This window comes from Mesitornis unicolor, unplaced genomic scaffold (assembly GCF_000695765.1).
Source record: "Mesitornis unicolor isolate BGI_N332 unplaced genomic scaffold, ASM69576v1 scaffold13699, whole genome shotgun sequence".
NCBI classification, from domain to species: Eukaryota; Metazoa; Chordata; class Aves; order Mesitornithiformes; family Mesitornithidae; genus Mesitornis; species Mesitornis unicolor.
In genome coordinates, this window is record NW_010208088.1 from 6,238 (window position 1) to 25,834 (window position 19,597).

The 19,597-nt window shown below is 49.6% G+C and overlaps 2 protein-coding genes across 2 annotated transcripts; both read left to right on the forward strand.

Moving 5' to 3' along the window:
• The first annotated feature begins 1,155 nt into the window (after positions 1-1,155).
• On the forward strand, positions 1,156-6,787 carry LOC104535885 (lipase member M-like). The gene is given in 9 exon segments (XM_010192365.1): positions 1,156-1,257; positions 2,008-2,125; positions 2,729-2,927; positions 3,043-3,152; positions 3,398-3,552; positions 3,783-3,929; positions 4,724-4,795; positions 6,078-6,143; positions 6,554-6,787. Coding segments are annotated over 9 exon segments (1,203 nt in total).
• A 5,405-nt stretch (positions 6,788-12,192) lies between these two features.
• LOC104546865 (lysosomal acid lipase/cholesteryl ester hydrolase-like) lies at positions 12,193-18,905 on the forward strand. The gene is made up of 9 exons (XM_010192366.1): positions 12,193-12,273; positions 13,078-13,243; positions 14,556-14,754; positions 15,001-15,110; positions 15,545-15,681; positions 16,120-16,263; positions 17,497-17,568; positions 18,284-18,349; positions 18,672-18,905. The coding sequence occupies exons 1-9, from the start codon at positions 12,193-12,195 to the stop codon at positions 18,903-18,905; spliced, it is 1,209 nt and encodes a 402-aa protein (XP_010190668.1).
• The last annotated feature ends 692 nt before the right edge of the window (positions 18,906-19,597 follow it).

A 19,597-nucleotide genomic window follows, 5' to 3' on the forward strand; every position in this document is an offset into this window, starting at 1 on the left:
CATTCCCACCCATGGCATTGGAGGTGGAGCTCTCAAACCTTTGCTTGCAACACTCAACAAGGTGAAGGGCATATGCAGAGGACTCATCCATATCTGGTCCTGGGCTACTCCTCTGCTGCAAGCCAATAGATTAATGGCTTCAGCAATTGTAGGATTTACCTCTGAATAGTCCTGTTGCTAAGGGAGAATCAAGAAAACGAGATGCTCTTCCACCATTTTTTGTGGGCTCTGGAGACATAACTCAGCACTGCAAATCTGGCAGATTTGCGCACGCTCTTGGATCTATTTCTATGTGCACATACCCACACGTATTCTCATGCCTTCCTTCTGCAGGTACTCCTCTGTGGATGCTGTGGGGCTCAGCACTGGGCAGCTCTGGTCCCTGTTAGCCATGACAGAGATGCATGGGCTGCTTTCAGACACCCAGCCTTCTCAGCTGAAACTAAGTCACAGCACTACAAATTTCTGTCCTGTTTCAAGCTGCACAATTATAGGCAAAAAAAAAGATTGTATTGTTGGTTGCTGAAAGCCATTAATGAGTTAACCCCTCTGGGGTAAACACAGCTGCTTAAATGTACTCTTCATGTCTTGATAGCTTTTTTCATTTAAACACTAAGAAGCTAAACAGGATGAGCAAGAAAAGCTTGGTACAAAACAATGCGATTGGAGAGGGGTAGCTAGGTGGATTTATGAGGTGAGGAAGGGCTCAACTTCCCCCCCGAGCTCCTCTTGCACATATCAGCAGAAAATCACCAGCTCGTGAACTTTACTCAGCGCAGCGAGGAGACTCTGGTGAGTACCTTTTACTATTACTTTGGCCTTTGCCAGCTGTGCCCAGCTCGGAGACCCCCAGGCCAGATGTGACCTCTTTCCATCTCCTCTCCAACCTCCTGGCCTTCCTGACCTCTTGCATCTCCTGGGGAGCCTCAGCCATCTCCATCCATGTGGGCTCCTGCTTGGTGGCTTTGGTTAGTGCTGCATGATGTTGTTGAGTGACCTGTGCTGGGCAGAGTGACCTGTATGGTGCTGCAGCTGATGCAATTTGGGCTGAAAATGCCTGCACCACCTTGCAACATCGGGCATTGGTGGCACTGTGAGCACCCACTACCCTGCTCATGCCAACCCTGTTATCCCCCAGGTGCTGCGAGAGGCAAGATGTGGCTGCTATTGGTAGCCCTGGGCCTGACCCAGGGACTGGATGATGCCATCCCATGCATGGGAGCCAGCAACAACAACCCCGAGCAGTTCATGAACATCGTAAGTGCTGGAGGGGGAGGTCCAGGTTTCCCTAAGGAGTGCACCCAAAGTCCTCCCTGAGGGACCAGCTGGGCTCTGCCCATTCTTACACTGGTGTCTGCGCCCATGGGGAGCTGGGAGGGATCTGGAAACACTCCCCCCAGGATGCGCTGGCTGTTGGCCACCTGGTCACCTGAGTGCTCCTTTGTCATTTGTGTCACCCCACCTCAAGGGGGACAGTTTGGGCTCTGTGACATCTCCAGGGCTCCAGCCACCCTCCTTGCCTTTCAGAGCAGCTCTTCCACAATAAGAACCTTTTCATGTCTCCTGGAGATGGTCAGATCACATGTCCCATATCTTGTGATCCCACAGGTGGAAAGGGCTTTTGAGAGGGCAGGGAAAGACCATCTTCTTTGTACGCAGCATCTCCGTTCATTGCTTGCTCCTCAGTGTGCTGCCGGGCCCTGGTGGCAGCAGCAGGCTCTGGCTATCTCACCCCAACATTCCCTTGCCGCCTCACGTTTTAGTGGTGATGTACAAACAACAGCATGCCACGCTGGGGAACTTCCTAACCAGCTAAGACCTAATAATATATTGAATTTTTGAGGATTGCCTTATTAGGAACAGCCAAGAAATGCAACGGAGCCAGCTGAGCTCTGCTGTCTCCTGGGGTAAATTGTAACTCTGACGTAGATCACGCTGCGGACAAGTTCTGCCAGGAGTCAGGTCAAACCCACCCACCTTCATCCCCACTGATTTCTCTCCTTGCAGAGCCAGATGATCCGTTTCCATGGGTATCGCAGTGAGGAGCACCAAGTCCTGACAGATGATGGGTATTTCCTTACAGTGAACCAGATTCCTGGTGGCAGAGAGGAGGCTGAAAGCAGAGGTGGGCACTCATGTCCCCAAGGCTTGGCTCGCAGGTCCCCTTCTCCTGAGCAGAGAAGGCAGAACGAGGATCTTGGCAAAACGGGGCTCATTCAGGCAAAATGAGGATTGTCTGCTCAGAAAGAGGGATGTGACTGGAGTCTGCACTGTGAGAAGAGGGAACAGTAACAGACGTGAGTCCTTTTGGTAAACAGACATGCTTTTCTCTGGACACTGATGGGGAGGAAACAGCCTTGAGCTGGCTGTGGAGACTCAGGAGCTCCACACTGTGTTTTGCCGTGTTCAGGATGCGGCAGCATGACTCAGCGAGCCCCAGTGCCTGGAGAAGGAGGGCCATGGGAGTTCCTTCCCCACAGCAAACTCCTTCCCTGGGTCAAGGCTTCCTGACAGCTGAGGGCCAAGGGTGGAAATATATTTCAAACTGGAGGAGAAAAAGCACCAGGAGAAAGAAGAAACTGTAAGGGAAGCTGCTTTCTCCGCTGCAGAAGACTTTCCATTTGTGATATGAAAACATCAGACTCCCATGGGCTGGAGGTGAAGGCAGCTCCTTTCTCATTCCCAGATACTCCTAACAAACAATAGGTTTTTTTCCTGTCATTTCCAGGACTCAGGGTACCTGTGTTGCTCCAGCATGGCTTGGATTTAGATGGTAGCAATTGGGTTTCCAATTTCCCCAACAGCAGCCAGGGCTTCATCCTTGCAGATGCAGGGTACGATGTCTGGATAGGAGACAGCCGGGGCAACTCCTGGTCCTGCCGGCACCTGAACCTTTCTGTTGACCAAGAGGAGTTTTGGGATTTCAGGTGAGAAGGCCACCAAGGACGGGTCTGGGATGCTGGGCTGTCAGCACTGACTGCCTGATGTCCATGGGAGTCTGGGAGATGAGCGTCTCCTCCAGCTTCTCCCCTTGCTTCCCAGCTTCCATGAAATGGCCATGTATGACCTCCCCGCCATGGTGGGCTTCATCCTAAGGCAAACCGGGCAGGAGAAACTGTTCTATGTCGGCCACACTCAGGGCAGCATTCTGGGTGAGTGAGGAGTGCTGGGGTGAGGAGTGAGGTGCTGGGATGCCATGGAAGAGGCACATCAATATCTATCCCCAACAGTCCTTCTGCATGGGAGAAGACTTCTGTGTCTTGTCCATCCATCCTGGGCTGTGCTGATGTCCAGGAGCACTGCAGCTTTGTTTTGTAGAGACCCTGCACCTCAAACAGGGATTCGGAATGCAAGGAGGGAATTCATGTGTTTGCGTCCACGTGGCAGTTGCCTGAAGGACCTCTGTAGTCTTCTGTGGGTTTTTTGCAGGTTTCATAGCCGCAACTGGCTGAGAAAATCAAAACGTTCTTTGTGGTGGGTCCTGCCTACACTTTACGTACGGGTAAAGGTCCAGTATTAAGTCTTTTCTATCTTCCCGATACAATAATTAAGGTAAGTGTTGTGTTCTGGTTTTCTCCTCCTAATTAGTTACGTAGTTCATAATTGCTAGCCACAGATATGAAGCGGAGTTGCTTGTGCCACTGCGGCGAACTCCTCCCTGAGCTCCCACACCACCACTGTGTTGGTGCCACTGGCATCCATGGGGAGGGAGAATGGGAAGGTATCCAGTGAGGGGGAGTGCCAGGCAGGGACCAACCCACTGTGTTCATGCCCTGTGGCAGGTAATTTTTGGGAGGAAAGAAGCAGCTCTGCTGAGACGGCAGCAGAGAGCAGGTCTGTCCAGGGCATGCAGCTGCAGGCTGCTCAACAGGCTCTGTGCAGATGGGCTTTTCCTCATCGGTGGATTTAACAAGAAGAATTTGAACGCGGTAGGCACGTTTTCCCTCGTTTTGGCTGACAATTTAAGAAATGTCATAATGTCATCATAGATGCCAGATTGCATTAGGGGCTGGATTACTTAGCAGTGATACTGTCATGGGACAGAGGCACCAAGGATGAAAATGTTGGGTCAAGATAGATAAAATTGTGGGATTTTTGGGCCCCCCTCATTTCTATTGGTAGCTCAAACAAATGATGAGAAGGAAATCCAACCTGAAAGCTTGAACAAACTAATTATGAGGAGTTGTCTTGCTTTTGGGTCGTAACATCAAAAATGAAAGACTCATTCTGAAATGCTGTTGACTCCAGTGTGTTGTTTTAGCTTTGTACAACCTGCCTGGATGTACAATGCAGGTCTGTATAGGCATGAAAACATGCTGGGTTGTTCACTTGCATTGTCTTGAAGTGGACATTAGCAGAAGGCCAGGCTAGATACCAACACCAAAGCTCTGATATGGCAGAGTCCTTGTATTGTCATTAACATCAGCTTGACCTAAAGATGAAAGTGAGATTTCTGCTGCCAACCACACTGAGGTGCCCTAAGGTATTGGTGTCTGTGACTGAGAAGTCAGGAGTCCAGGTGACACTCAAGGCACAGAGACCATGTTGAAGCTGTGCCTCAGTGGTTTCCCCAGGGTGGTTGAATGCATCCTGCTTTGGGGCAATCTAGGCTAAGCAAATGAAGAGTAGAGTGACGACAGCCGAGTGCTGTTGACTTTAGCCTCAAATGAGTGTTAAGTCTTGCCTGAGGATCATTTGCAGTAGGACTTTCTTTTGCTGGCAGAGCAGAACAGACGTGTACATATCGCATTTCCCGGATTTCACATCCACCAAAAATTTCCTCCACTGGGGCCAGGTAGGGATTCTCCTGTTCATTGCACCTGATAACCGAGTGGTCAATCCTGGGTTGGCTGGGTTGTTGGTCTGGCACATTGCTCCATTCACTCTGTGGATATGCATAGTGACAGGATTGGTGAAGTGTTTTCTCTTCCTGTGTTTCCTTGGAGGCCATACGTGCCCCTGTCATCAGCCTCATCTTCCACCCTGTGCATGGGCTCACTCAACTGGTTGGCACCTCTGACTGTTGTAAGCAACCTACCCTTGAAAGGGTCTCCCTGAGCACCAAAACTCAGGGAGTTTTGTCAAGTCTTGCCAAGCCAACTTCAAGCTTTGTAAACACTTAAGATTTCATCCCCCGTAGTGGTCTAAGAAAGTGGTCGTGGAAAAGGCTGAGATCACTGCTGCAAGAGCACGTGGCAGTCTATTGCCATCACAAAGTCAACCAAGAGTGGTGGAAAAAGCCAGTATTTTCAGCTGAATTTGTCCAACATCCATCTGCTTCTTCCTCCAAGATAATGACATTTCAGCATAAACAGCTGGGGAAAGAGCAAGCTGGCAAGACTCTCATTTGAAAGTACAGGTGACTATATAAGCAGGGAAACCAGGAGGACAGTCCTAGACTGACAGAAGTTATAGCAGGTCTACATGGATAAATCCTCATTGGATTGTCCCTTCCTTCAGAGAGTAAGATCATTCATTTAATTGTAAATCAAGCATAATCTGAATGGTTGTGGTGGGTATCTTGAGACTAGGAGAGTGGATGAACCTTGCATTTCTTGCTGGTTATGAAGATTTCAATCATGGTTCATCACCTCCTGGGCTGGCAGACACGGTCACGCTGCCCCAGGGATGGCTGATGAGCTGCACAGTGCTGGTACCTTTCAGAACACTTAACGGGCTAATTTCCCAAACAATGCCCAAGAGAAACTCCCCACCTAACCAGGTGACTTGCACTCTGCCAGTCCATCCTAAGCAGCTGAGGTTGTCCACAGAGTACTGCAGGACAGTGGAGGAGTCCTTCTCCCTTCTGCCGTGATAGAAACAAGATATGCTCAAAGACAGCCACACTGACCACACACTGAGCATCCTTCATCTGCTTTTCCCAAACCCCTAACTGGGCCAGCTGCCCCACTGCTTTTCTGCCCTGCTGTAGGTCCCGAGGGGTGAGGAGCTGCAAACACTAGCCCAGACATCAGGGCTGTGCTGAGGCAGGGACCCTGCGGCTGCTTTTTCACTCATGGTGGGGCTGATCCAGGGCATTACCCACACGGGGTTAACCCTTTGCCTCTGCCTTTCAGACTGCCAAAACTGGGGAGTTCAAGCAGTTTGACTATGGGGAGAAGAACCAGGAGAAGTACAACCAGGTAGGCAGGGGGTGCCTCTTGCTTGCAAGGATGAAGAGATGACTTGATTGTGCTGAGAGAAGAGGATGAGGTTGGCTGCAACCAGGACGAAGGGACCCTGTGCATCATGCACATAGGTGTCTTCAAATTCCTTCGGTGGCTGGGGCCCCTGTGAACATTCAACCATTCAGTCCCATTTTAGCTGGCTGGTGCCTAGCCAGCCTTTTGGGCTTTTGTCCGCTCCTGGTGGGACAAGTCCAACTGCAACCTTGCAGGACACATTTGTCCCATATCACATTTGTTCACGTGTCCTGAACATATGTCCCAGAAAGTGAATACCCTGGGACTTTCAGCAGGTCTGGCAGCTAAAATTCAGCTGATTCCTTCCTATTTCACCTGCCTTTGAATAACCTGATTATTTTTCTTCCAAGACTTCGCCGCCCTTTTATAGGATAGAAGACATGATGGTGCCAACTGCTTTGTGGAGTGGTGGGCAGGACTGGTTTACCTCTACTTCAGAGACCCAGCGCCTGCTCGCCCGCATCACCAACCTCATTCATCATGAGCACTTCCCTGACTGGAACCACTGGGATCACATCTGGGGCCTGGATGCCCCTCAGCGCATGTACAGGCAGATGGTCGCTCTGATGGAGCAAAATCCATGAATGGTCCCTGTGCTACCCTGGGATGGAGGAGCCACCTGTTCCCACACTCCGGGAATAATACTGGCTTTTTGTATCTGGACTGTCACCCTGCTCTCTCCTCTCTAGAACCATCTCCTATCACCCTATTTCACACTGATTTAATGAGCTAACACAGTCTTGTGATTTCTCTCTACCTTCCACAGAGAGCCCTGGTATCTGAGTTTCCCTGCTTTTTCTGGTGCACAGTGCTATTTCTTTCCCTTGTTTTTCAGAACTATTAAAGTAATAAAGACCCATGCTGAAGCCCAGTCTATCTCTTCTCTTGGTGGGCATCACTGAGGTTGTGCTGCAGGGCAGCCATGCAGGAACTAGGAGGTCCCAGCTCCAGGCCTAACAAGCACCTTCCTGTGCACCCACCTCACATTACAAGGGGCAGGCAGGTCTTTACCAACCTGCATCGTGTCAGCACATGCGGCTTTGCTCTTCCTTCCCTGGTGACAACCCCATCCTCGCAGGTCATGGTCATGCATGATGATGCTCTGCAGAGCATCCTGTCTATGGCAAATCACTCCTTGACTGGTTGTGGCCACATGCAGTTTGGTTTCCCTCATAGTGAATCCATCCATCACTGTTGGCAAGGGAGGAAGGAGAGGGAAGAAAGAGGAAGCAGAGTATGGTGCTTGTAAAACAAAGCTTTACTTTCATAGGAGCAGCCCATGAAAGCAGCATCCCATAAGATATGTGGGCAGCTCAGCTCACAGATCCTGCACGCTTAAAGTTTCATCCTTTACCTTTGCTTTTCAGCCTTGCTAATCAGATGAAGTCCAGTCAGGCCACTGCACATTAACTATTCCCTTCTCCCAGGATTTTCCTGGCTTTGCTGTGCTCTTTTGTTGCTGTTGTTTGACTGTTGCCACCCCTGCCCCTGAGCTATGAAGACACCTTGGACCAGGGCAAGGGGATTGCTCCAGGAAAGGAGCCACTGAGGCTCGCTGGGTTGCGCTGCCCCATCCCGAATGCAGAGAAACACAATGCTGAGCTCCTGCATCCCCACGGACAGCTCAGGGCAGCTGGACAAAACTTCTTATCCTTCTTCCATCTGTCAAAACCTGTAAATAAACAGTACTGCTAAATCTGATCTTCCTTACTGGCACTTGTCCTGTCCAGCTGCTGAACACCGGTGGCCACAACTGGAAGCTGGATCCACTGGTAAAAATCACCATTTTAAGGTGCTTCTTGTCTGTAGCCCATCCAAACTACATGTGGAAGGGAGGTAGGAAGGACAGCAGGAAGGAGGGAATTACAGTGGCCACCTTCTCACCAGGCTCAATTGCACACGGACGCAGCCAAGACGTTGCAGGCTGTGCCTGGGGACATCATAGACAGACCAGATTATGGAAATATCTACATCAGCAGGTAGTGTGGATTACAAGGGACTGAGAAGCCAAGCCTGTACAGGAATTAGGAGATGTCAGGGGGGGCCTCCCCACACCAGACACAATAATATCCTTCCCAGAGCTGTTTTCCTGTTGCAAAACCCACCCTGAGTTCTCATACCAATTGCATTTTCTTGATGAGCGTGTCACTTAGGACACAGCTTCTTTCCCTTGGGCTTTTGAGACTTGGCTAGACAAAACCAGGGTTAGCCTGAGCTGGTCCTGCTCCGAGTAGAAAGTTGGACCAAAGGACTGCAGAAGTCCCCTGCAAAAAGCTGTGGGTGGACTGGACTCAGCCAGAGTGGCCTTTCCCCATCACCTGGGCAGAAAGGGGTCTCCACCCCTGCTGAGCTTTGCCCCCATGGTCCACCTCCCCTACATCAGCAGCCAGCCCTGCACATCATATGAAAAGGACCTTCCACTGCCCCATGGTCAACAAACAGCCCACAGGCCTGTGGTTTCTGTGGCTTATGCCTGGCTCACAGCCCTGCATGTTTTGTGACGAGGATTTCCTCTGCCCAACATCCCCTCGCCCAGCTCCTGACCAGTGGCACTAAGATCTCCCGTATATGTTGGAGGTCGTCACCATAACGGTCCAACCACAGCCCCCGTCAAGGGGCAGCAGCAGGCTGCTGAGGGTCTGGAATAACAGCATGACTTATCAATGAGTTGTGATGAATGGAAGGAAAACACACCTCTCACCCAGCTGAAGCAGGACAGACATGGCCGGTGGCATGACAGTTCATAACACAGATGGTGAGAGGGCTGGACCTGGCCAGACTGCACTTTCCCATCCTCCCAGCAGAGAGGGCTCCATACCTGGGTGGCCACGACCAGGCTGTAGAACCACCTCATGAGGTGGCACCTCATGCTCAAGAAGAGGTGGATGATGGTTTTGGGGTTTTTTTAGACATACCAAAATGCCATACTTTCCATGAACATTTGGGCAGGAGAAAATGTACCTCGCCAGTGCTTTCACAGCACCCTCTGCTGCCCAGGAGTTCCCTTCTCCTTCAGAGAGCACTGTCCCATGGACAACCATCAGCCCAAGAAATCAGTGCTGACGAGACCAAAGAGCAGCTAGCTGAGGAGCAGGTATCACGGAGAAATTTAACAAAGAGTACATGAGATTAAAGCAGCTTCGGGCAGGCGGTCTCCTCAGAGGCAGAGCCATGGCACCGAGGGAATGGGGAAGCGCAGAAAGGGAAGGGCTGAGTCACCAGGGTGCAGTGACCATGGCCCCCTGAGGCTGTGCAGCCATCCCAGGGGCTTCTCAGAAGTGCTGATATCTTCACAGGAAGCCTCTCCAGGAGCAGGAGGCTTTGCAAATGTTGCTGTTGAATTTATGTAAGCAGAATAAAATATTTCAGGTGGAAGGGGCCTACAATCACCATTTGGTGCAACTGCCTGACCAATTCAGGGCTGACCAAGTTAAAGCACGGTATTAAGGGCATTGTCCAAATGCCTTTTAAATACTGGCAGGCTTGGGACATTGACTACCTCTCTGGGAAGGCTGTTCCAGTGTTTGACCACCCTCTTGGTTAAGAAATGCTTCCTCATGTCAAGTCTGAACCGCCCCTGATGCAACATTGAACCATTCCCAAGCGTCCAATCCCTGGATCCCAGGGAGAATGGATCAGCACCTTCCTCGTCACGTTCCCTCCTCAGGAGCCAGCCCATGCACTGCCAGCCCTGTGCACCAGTGCCAGCCCTGTGCACCAACTCCAGTCCCATACGCCAGCACCAGTCCCAGTGCAGGTGAAGACTGGTCCAGAGGTTGCATGTCCTCCAGTCCACAGAGGTCATGGGTGACTTTAGATGATGCTATGCGGCATCAAGTGGAAACAACCAATTTGTCACAGCTCTCAACTACTTTGCAGTGCCTTGAAAATATTCCCAAACAGGCCCGGGTAGGAAGGGTGTCTCCTTTCAGTGCAGACTCCAGCCTTCAGGTAAATTATATGTTGGCAGGAGAAGGGATTAGAGGGAGTGGCAACCCATGACGCTCCCAAATACGTGGAACAGAGGGAACAGTAGCCTGATGCCTGGTGGGTGAGAGCAGCGTGCTTGGGCAGCAGGGACCTCCTGCTCAGTGGACGTCAGGAAGAGAGGTACCCACATCTCTTCTGCTGCAGTCCCTGGACCTCCTCGGGTGCAGGCTGCTGGCAAGGGGCCATCCCTAGGGACAGCAGGAGGGAGATGTGAGTAGGTGAAAGGCCCTGCAGATGAGACGGCGGAGCTTCCCTGGGGGTTCTGGGTGGGAAGGCAAGTCAGTTCTGCTGATGGGAGGGCGGTGGGAGCGCTGGGGGTCAGGACCATGCTGCTGGTGAGAGAGGCTTCACCCTGCTGCACCTCTCGGATGTCACCAGGAGTTCTCAAGGTCTGCTGAGCCGAGGGATCCCTCTCAAAGGGAGTATTCTCGCAGGTAGGCTGCTGGGAGAAAAGGGCCATCCCAGGCTAGGCTCTTCCCTTGCATTTGCATGCTGTTCTAGTGACGTTACGCCACAAAAATGCTTTCCGTCTCTCCTTGTTTTGCTTAAAGGCTCAGTCTTAACAGCAAGAAGGCCAGAGCTGCCTGGGGCCAGGCAGCTGCGGGAGAGCTGTGCTGAGTGCGGGTGGCTACTGTCCTTGCTGTGCCTCCCACCCATGTGTTCCGGGGACACATGTGCTCCTCAGGAGCATCCCAGGAATGATCCCTCAGCCTGGGAAGAAGAGTCCCACTGCATGGCAGGGATGTTGGCAGTGATAGACAGTGACAGTGAGGGAGTCCCAACACTGAATTACAGCCCAGGGGATTCAGACTCAGAGGTGGCAAACCCAGAGTAGGGAGCAGCCATGGAAAGTAGGGTGTTACTGCCTGGGGTGGGGTGGGGGGGTCAGCACTCTGCAGTGCCAAGCCACTGCCACTCTGATCTCATGCTGTGGATACCCTGCTTTGAGTGGGAGATCCCCTCCAGCAGTGCCTGTGTGATCCTCCCCGTGCCTGCACCAGAGGCAGCAGAAGGAGCAGGTGGCCTTCTTCCCCAGATGCTAAACCACCTCCAGCAGCATGGGAAGCCAGTACCTCCTGCAGAAGAAAGAGGGGACCATGAGAGTTAGCTGAGAAGCAACAGAAACTTGCTCAGAGTTCTTTCTTCCCCCAGAAAGATATCTGACAGGGGAGCAGCAGGGATAGATGCAAGATAACTGGGCTGGCATCCAGCCATGGTCGCTGCTTCCCAGTGCAGGCACAAGCATTCAGCGAGGATTTGGCAGGGCTTCACACATTTTAACTATTTAATCATGTCACACAAAAGCTGAGGAAGCATTTCTGTTGCAAATCTGTTGCCTCCAACAAATAAAATGATAGTAAGATGGTTTGTGGTAGGAACATGTCAAAACAGATACTTCAAAATCCTCCCCAGAAAGAACAGCACGTCTCCTGAGATAGTATTTCACTCAGGCTTGCAAAACCAACTCAAGTATGTCCCAGGGTCTCTTTCAGCCATAAGGAGAGCTCAAGCAAATACCATTATTTGATTTTGTGTGAAGGACAAAATCGCCATGGTCCTGAAACTTGAAATGGGGTGGTTTGCTCCTGATTAGCTCAGTTATCGGTTCCACCAAATAATCTGTTCTTCGGAGCATCCAAGACATGGTTTTAAATGAATAATCTATAATCATCCCCTCAAAGACCAGATTTGCCCAGGAGGTTATAGCTGTATACATACACATGCATTTTTCTGAATACAAGGATCCAATGAGAATGTGTAATTAAAATCTATGGAGTTTGGACTTTGGCATTGTTCACGAAAAGGAAAATGAGCAATTTCTAGAACCAATTAAAGGATTTCAAGTGTATAATTATTTCACCTGTTGAGAGGTCAGAATGAAGTACTAACAGAAGTGTAGTGCACGCCAAGCAAAGCACGTGCGATCCCTGGCTCCTGTGTCGGTAACGTCGATGTCTCTCACACTCACTGTGTTAACAATGTTTTGCAGAGCACCGTGATGTGGTCATTCATAACCATTGTTTATTTAATGTGCATCAGAGAAATGTCAGATGCTAACCCTGAGGTGTCCATGGATGTTGTAAGTCCTGACTTCTCTCCTCTCTTTTCCTTCTCGGGCGTGTAAGCTACCTATGCTACCATAGTCTCCATGTGTGTATCAGGTGATGGGGGATAGAACAAGGGGAAACGGCACCAAGCTGTGCCAAGGGAGGTTCAGGTTAGAGAGAAGGAGGAAGTTCTTTACTGAGAGGGTCGTCAGAAGCTGGAACAGGCTGCCCAGGGAGGTGGTGGAGTCACCATCCCTGGATGTGTTTAAAGAGCGGGTAGATGAGGTACTTAAGGATATGGTTTAGGGGGTAGACAGGAACGGTTGGACGTGATGATCTCAGAGGGCTTTTCCAACTGAGCGATTCTGTGATTCTGTGATCTTCATCAGAGTTTGGTACCAGGGTTTTATTAGAGCTTCTCTCTCCCTGTGCTTATATACATGGGGATTTATAGCAGACATTTATGGGAGAGATTGGTCCAAGTCAACAGGTTTGGTCAATGCAGCTGCCTCAGACTTGGAGCTTCACTGTCATTGCTGTCCTGCTCTTCACAAACACTGATTGCAACATGAAAAGCGACTGGGTCTTTCCTTACCAGACCCACTCAGAGAGTGAGGAAAGCTCACACCTGCCAAAAATTTTAGCTGAAGTCATGCCATCACCACAGCATTGGTGGAAGGGACATTGATTGGCAGGTCCCCACTGACAGTAGGAGTCACCACCACTGGCTCAGGACAACCACTGTTGGCTTTGCCAAGCCAAGCCCTGACAACCCCCAGGACCGAGACCCTCACCTCCCTGGGCACCTGTCCCACACTGTCCTTCCTTTCCTACAGGGTGAAATTGTCCGCCACCATGGGTACCCCTACGAGGAGCATGAAGTTCTGACAGACGACGGCTACTATCTCACCGTGCAGAGGATTCCTCATGGCAGAGACAACCCAGGAAGCATGAGCACCTCCCACGAAGCAGAGGCACAGGGCTCCAGCATGTTCTGTCCCCGTAAGTGCCACAGGAAGTTCTGCCTGGTCCGGGGATGCTGAGAGCTTTGCTGGGCTGAAGGAGGCCACGGTCAGGGCTGCCTCATCGTGGGCTGGGTCCTCAAGGAGACATAAAGCAGATGAAATGCAGGTGCCCACCATGCCAACCTTCTTGTTGAGAGGATCTGCTCCAAAGAGGAAGGAAAATATAAGGAGAATTAATAGGACAGAGAAACCTCACCCCAGATTTTTCACAAACTCAAAGCCAACCAGTGGAGCAGCAAAAAGCCATTTGTCAGCAAAAAAAATCCCATGTGTGTGATCCAATCCAATCTCACCATTTGGGCTGCTTTCTGTTCTTCACCTGAATTGCTGTTTCAAAGTGGAGAGGGTGATGGCTCATTCTTGACAGGGTGTCCCTCTCCTGGGAAGCAGGAGCTCTGAAACATGAACATGGCAAATATTTATAAAAAGCCAGATTTCCATTCAGGACACTTTGTCTTCAGCTGTTCAGGGTGGAAATACGAGTGTTATATTGAGGATCTAAAAACAAACAGAAATAAAAGAGGAAACAAAGGGGGGGGGGAATGGCAGGAACTTTTACTTCTACTTTTTCATGCTGCAACCTGTGGTCGCCCTACCATATAAATTGAAATATGCTTGTGATGATCCTTTTGTGCCTGTGAAGTTGGACCTACTTTGAGCAGAGGATTGAAGCAGAGATCTCCAGAGGTCCTTTACAAACTAAACCTTTCCACAGTCTCTCTTCCACACTAGCTTCTTGGTCCGTTGTAGAAAAGATCTTAAGTTCATTCTGGGATGCTGGGACTTGCCCATATGACTTAAATTGGGAAGAAGTGGGTGGAGGAGATGTTGACCCCTCCAGTACCCGTGTCTCTTGTGATGGAGCAGCACAGTGTTCGCTGTGCCACGGGAGGTGCCTAGACTCTGCTGGGTTTCCAATGTCTCCTGGTCAGACCCAGAGCACCTGGCCTTCACAAGAGGCACCATGAGGAGGGTAGTCTCTTGCAAAGGACGCAGTCAGTGTCCAGAGGGACATGGGGCTTGGTTTCTTTCTTCCTGGGAGCATAATCTACTGAGCTCCATTCAGTGTAGAGTCCAACCTTATTTTTTAGTTTCACTATATTGATTTTCCCTGCCCTGGGATGATCAAACAGCCTACTTCCAAAACACCTCCCCAAAGAGGCTGAGGATATAGGTGACTATCTCGCTGCACTGGAGTCACTCCTCTAGGGAGTTGCTGCCAAATCACTATCTGGATGTGAATAGCGTGTCAGTGGTCAGAGAGAATGATCCTCTTCTTCTTTCTTCAGCCCCAAAGCCTGCGGTCCTCCTGCAGCATGGCCTGGTATTGGAGGGAAGCAACTGGGTTACCAACCTGCCCAACAGCAGCCTGGGCTTCGTCCTCGCTGATGCCGGCTACGACGTCTGGATTGGAAACAGCCGGGGGAACAGCTGGTCACGAAAACACAAAGAGTTTGACTTTTACCATCCAGAATACTCAGCTTACAGGTATTTTCTATGAAGCTGAAGGGTGGGCAGGTACCTGGTACCCTCAGCAGTGTCCATAGGCTGGAGAAGCAGCACCACTAACAGTCACACCATCTGCCAGTGGTCATAAACACCACCAAGATGCCATAGGGGTGCCCATGCCTGCCAGACCCCTCCCCAGATAGTCATGGCACTACTTGCTGTGCCCTTCCCATTGCTCTCAAGATCAGCAACAGTAATTTTGCCATGTGTCTGTCTCCATTGTAGCTTTCATGAGATGGCCATGTATGACCTTCCAGCAACAATTAACTATATTCTGCGGAAAACTGGACAGGAGCAGCTATATTATGTGGCTTTCTCTCAAGGCACCACCACAGGTACTTAGGAGAAGATCAGAGCGCTGTCAGAGTTACATTAGCTGCGCATCCCCAGTTTGGGCGTGTTCCTCTGAGAGACTGGACGGGGAGAGTAACATCCGGGCATGCTTAAACAACAAAGGGAAAAGAGTAGGTAAAGATCGCTCTTTGCTTTAACAGAACAGTTTTGAGCAGTGACAGCCCAGAAATGGCTGCAGCGATGGCTTTTGACATATCCCACTGCTGCCAGAGCCCCAAGAAAGGCTTGCAGGAGATGCAGCTGGGCTGAGCAGTCAGGCCGGGTGCTGAAATGCATCAGCACTAAAGGCTTCAGGTCAAAGCACCAACCTGCTAGAGCAACCTCTGAGGGTCCTTCCAATGGGCACACACACCTGGGAGCCAACAACTCCTTCAGCAATGACAGGGCAGGGTCTGCTTACTTCTCTTTCCCACAGGTTTCATTGCGTTTTCGTCCATTCCTGAGCTGGATCGCAAAATCAAGATGTTTTTCGCCTTGGGTCCTATCACCACGAACTCGAATATGAAGTCACCCTTAGTAAGGGCATTTGACCTTCCCGAGGGGCTGATTAAGGTATGTCCTCACCACACACTCAGCTAGTGTGAACAGGAACGAGGTGAAGGGGAAAGTCTCATCACCTGAGACACGCAGTGCTTGTACATCACTTCCATTTCCTTGCCCTCTGTGTGCCCTTAGCATTGAGCAGGTACATTTGTGCCTACGTTCTCAAGCCTACAGGGCATTAAACAATGCAAAGCATCCTTCTGTCCAGCCCTAATCAGAGAAGAACAAAAATATAGGTTTTGGGTCCATCCTCCTAGGAGAAACCTTTCCTAGGAAGATTAGGGCTCTTCCAGAGCCATGGCCACTTCTGAAAAGTCAAAATTAGGAAGCACAACAAAGCTGTGGCAAGGAAGACAGCAACTTTCAGGGGTGAGCCGAGGGTTGGGGAGTGTCTTAAAGCAAAAGATGAATGGGAACCACACTGATCAACACCTTTGACTTTCGCAGCTCGTTTTAGGACACACAGTGGTCTTCGATAAGGACGAGATCTTACATCGAGTGATTTCCAGTCTGTGCAGCTTCCCCATCTTTAAAAGCCTTTGCTCCTTAGTCCTTTACTTGCCTGGTGGGTTTAACAACAACTTAAATGTGGTATGTACCCTGTGGATTACCTTTTAAGTGATCCAGTTTCTCATTGTTTGAGCTCAGGTTGTCAACTAGCTGCCTTTACTTGGCCTTTCACATCTTTGATTTATTGAAAAATCTAGCCATTGTGTCAGCATTTTGCAGGCCAGCCATTGCATTGGCCATTGTGGTGCTCCTGTGATGGCATCAGAGGGAAGCCCAGAGTACACACAAGGTCACCCATCCACCAGGCACATTGTGTCCCTATGGGAGATGATGTTGTAAGCGTGCGAAAATTAATTCTGGGCCCCCAGAGTTTCTCTTTCCCAAGTGATTTGTAACTTCCCATGTGTTTTAAGAACAAAATGGACTCCTATGGAACAAACTCCCCTTCAATTCTCTGCTAGGAGAGGTGGACCTGCAGACTCTTCAGTTTACCATCCCTTAGATGTTCTAAGGGATTTATCCCCAAATATTTAGGATTTATCCCCACATCGGAGACTTTCCCTGTGCTCCACTGCACTGAATACAGAGTCATGGGAAGATTCAGTCCGGAGGCACCAGGGTGGTTTCCAGTCTGACCTCGCTCCCATGAGGGCCAACACCACAGCTACAGCAGATTGCTTGGGGACATGTCCAGGCAAGCTGGGTGGCCCCAGGGATATCCCACTAACATGGACTGTTTCCCTGGGGCCAGCCAGGATTTCAAGGTCCAGATCCTGCCACAAACAGCCTGTGTGAGTAAAATTGGTGACAGGCCAATGGAGAATAACTGAGAAGCAATAATAGCTTGGTCATGAATGGAGTCAGAGCTGGGTCACTGTTTCTCGAGGAAAGTGTTGATTAAATTGCTTAATTTTCCCAGGAGTAAGTGCGTTAGAAGCAATGTGTAGAGCTACTGTGACGAGTTGCACTTTGCCTTTGCAAAAGGATCCTGAGCACAAGATTCAGAGTTTTACTTTGGTTTGGAAACCTCATAGACTCATTGCATGACACAGCAGCCCAAGGGAATTGCTCGGCTTACTGAAGGGAGATCTGCAGCACCAGCAGGCACGGATGCTGCTGTCAGCAGTGAGTCTTCACATGGCATGTGACTGAGCCGTGCCTTCACAGAAATTAGATGAAGCCACTTGTACAAATGCAAGCTCCAGCTAGCCCGTGTGAGTGAAAGACTTGTGTGGCTACTGATCAAGATCAGTTTTAATTCTAGTGGGATTTCCCTTCATGCAGAGAACAAATGTCTCCAATGGTTTCTTGCAGAGCCGCATAGATGTCTACCTGTCCCGCTACCCAGATTCGACATCCCTAAAAAACATGTTACACTGGCGCCAGGTAATATTTCCTGCTGCAGAACAAGTTCGCATGCAACCAGGGCCCATGTCTCTTCTCTCAGCTGCCAAGGACCTCTTCTCAATGCTTGGGTATAATCCTCCATTGCTCTCCTTGCAGAGCTATATTAGAGAGAAAGGGGAAAACTGACATAAAACGCATGGTGCGGGTGCAGTTCTTTTGACTATGACTTTCAACAAGAGATGACCAAGAGTCTGTGGAGCTGTTAGAACATGGAGATTGAAGCAAAAACTGGTAATAAACCAGCACAGAAGATGATAGAATAAAGGCTAAGGGCTGAGGATCAGTAGAGACAACTAATCAAACAACAGCTAATCACTGAAAACAGGAACAGACACATATCCATCTGTTATAGCCATTGGTCATGACAGACAAAGGAAACTTTCCCAAAGGTCTAATTCCTGTCTTCTTTGAGGCCAGCTCTTGGTTGTACACTTGGTGCACTGGGGGTTTATGGGGCCTCAGCCTCCAGGCATCCACACTCTGTAGTTCGCCAGCCATCTGAGAAAGGAAGGATGAAAGACACAAACAGTGCAGGCCGTGCTGAGATCTTCCTGGGGGTTATCACACATAACAAGAAACATCCTTGAGCCCTGTGGGCAGGAGGAAGCAGTGCAGTTCCCCAGTCACCTCTTTTATCTTTCTTATGGTCCCTTCTAATGCATGGATAATAAACACAAATCTACTCCTTTTCTAGCTCTATCAAACAGGGGAATTCAAATATTATGATTATGGCAGTGACAACATGCTTCATTACAACCAGGTAAGAGAAATCCATTCTCATTTGTCAGTTTTAAAAGAAAAAACAGAAAATGACAATGAAAATACTGATTTTTATGGGATTTATGGAAAGTACCTTATCTGATCAAACAAAAAAAGACGTCTGTGATGTTGTTCAGTGATGACTTTCTGACTTTCTGGTGAAAAGGAGCCCAAGGCATAGTCAGGATCTCTGGTGATAGTTTCTGTACCATCTGTCAGGATAGGGGAGAAATTCCAAGCAGCAACTAGGAATACTTTGAATTTTTAACTTGCCTGTGACCTCCCACGCTTTCCTTTCTCAAGCCTCGCTGTTTGTCTTACAGACCACACCTCCCTTCTATGAGCTGGAAAACATGAAAGCCCCACTTGCTGCATGGTACGGTGGCAGGGACTGGATTTCAGTCCCCGAAGACGTAAACATCACACTGCTTCGTATAACCAATGTGGCTTACAAGAAGTACATTCCTGAATTTGTCCACTTTGATTTCCTTTGGGGCAAGCAAGTATATGAACAAGTGTACAAAGAAATTCTTGAACTGATGGAGAAGTATGCCTAGAATTGATCCGGTGGCAGTAACTGTTGGTTTCTCGTTTGACATCTTGGACCTCATTTCTTTGGGGGGGTGGGAAAGTTAAGGAAAAAAAACGAGGGAAAGGCTTATTAAACTTCAGCACTTGGTTTGGATTGATATTGCTCTGTCAAGGGAGGAAAACAAGCCAATCCAATAATCAGGAAGGCATGTGGAATGCAGGTTAAATAGCTTGAGGTCCTTGCCAATGTTGGGCATGGCCCTTGGATCCTGAGTCTCCCAGGTGCCTCATCCATGTGAGTTTCCAGCAACAAGCAATTTCATTGGAATTTGGCTCTTGGTTGCCTACACTTGCATTCCCAGCTGCAAACACCTGGACAGCAGCTCAGCTGCCTCCTGGCTGTTGGTGTTTCATGAGTAGGTGTGCTCGGATGGGACCACATAGCGGGTAGAGGAATTAATCGTGCTGGTGTAGCTTTATCCAACTTCTGGTGACTCTTCCGTGCCAAGAATCCCAACACTCTGACATTCATTGCTTTACTTCACAGTCAGAAGATCTAGAAACTTTCTGAGAGCTCGTGATTCTTTTTTTCCATGAGAACTGTCCATTTCACTAACATAGGGAACATATTTCTCAAATTCATGATGATTCAGGTAACACCAGCCTTGCTCATACGCAGAAGGGTTTTCAATAAGTTCTATCAGGACACACCATTTTA

What these genes read in the sequence shown, in the direction of transcription:
- LOC104546865 (XM_010192366.1), top strand. Translation starts at nt 12,193, where the DNA reads ATGTGGTCATTCATAACCATTGTTTATTTAATGTGCATCAGAGAAATG. An exon ending in CTCCAGCATGTTCTGTCCCC is followed by an intron (nt 13,244 to 14,555) that starts GTAAGTGCCACA and finishes TTCTTTCTTCAG; the next exon opens with CCCCAAAGCCTGCGGTCCTC. An exon ending in ACATGCTTCATTACAACCAG is followed by an intron (nt 18,350 to 18,671) that starts GTAAGAGAAATC and finishes TTTGTCTTACAG; the next exon opens with ACCACACCTCCCTTCTATGA.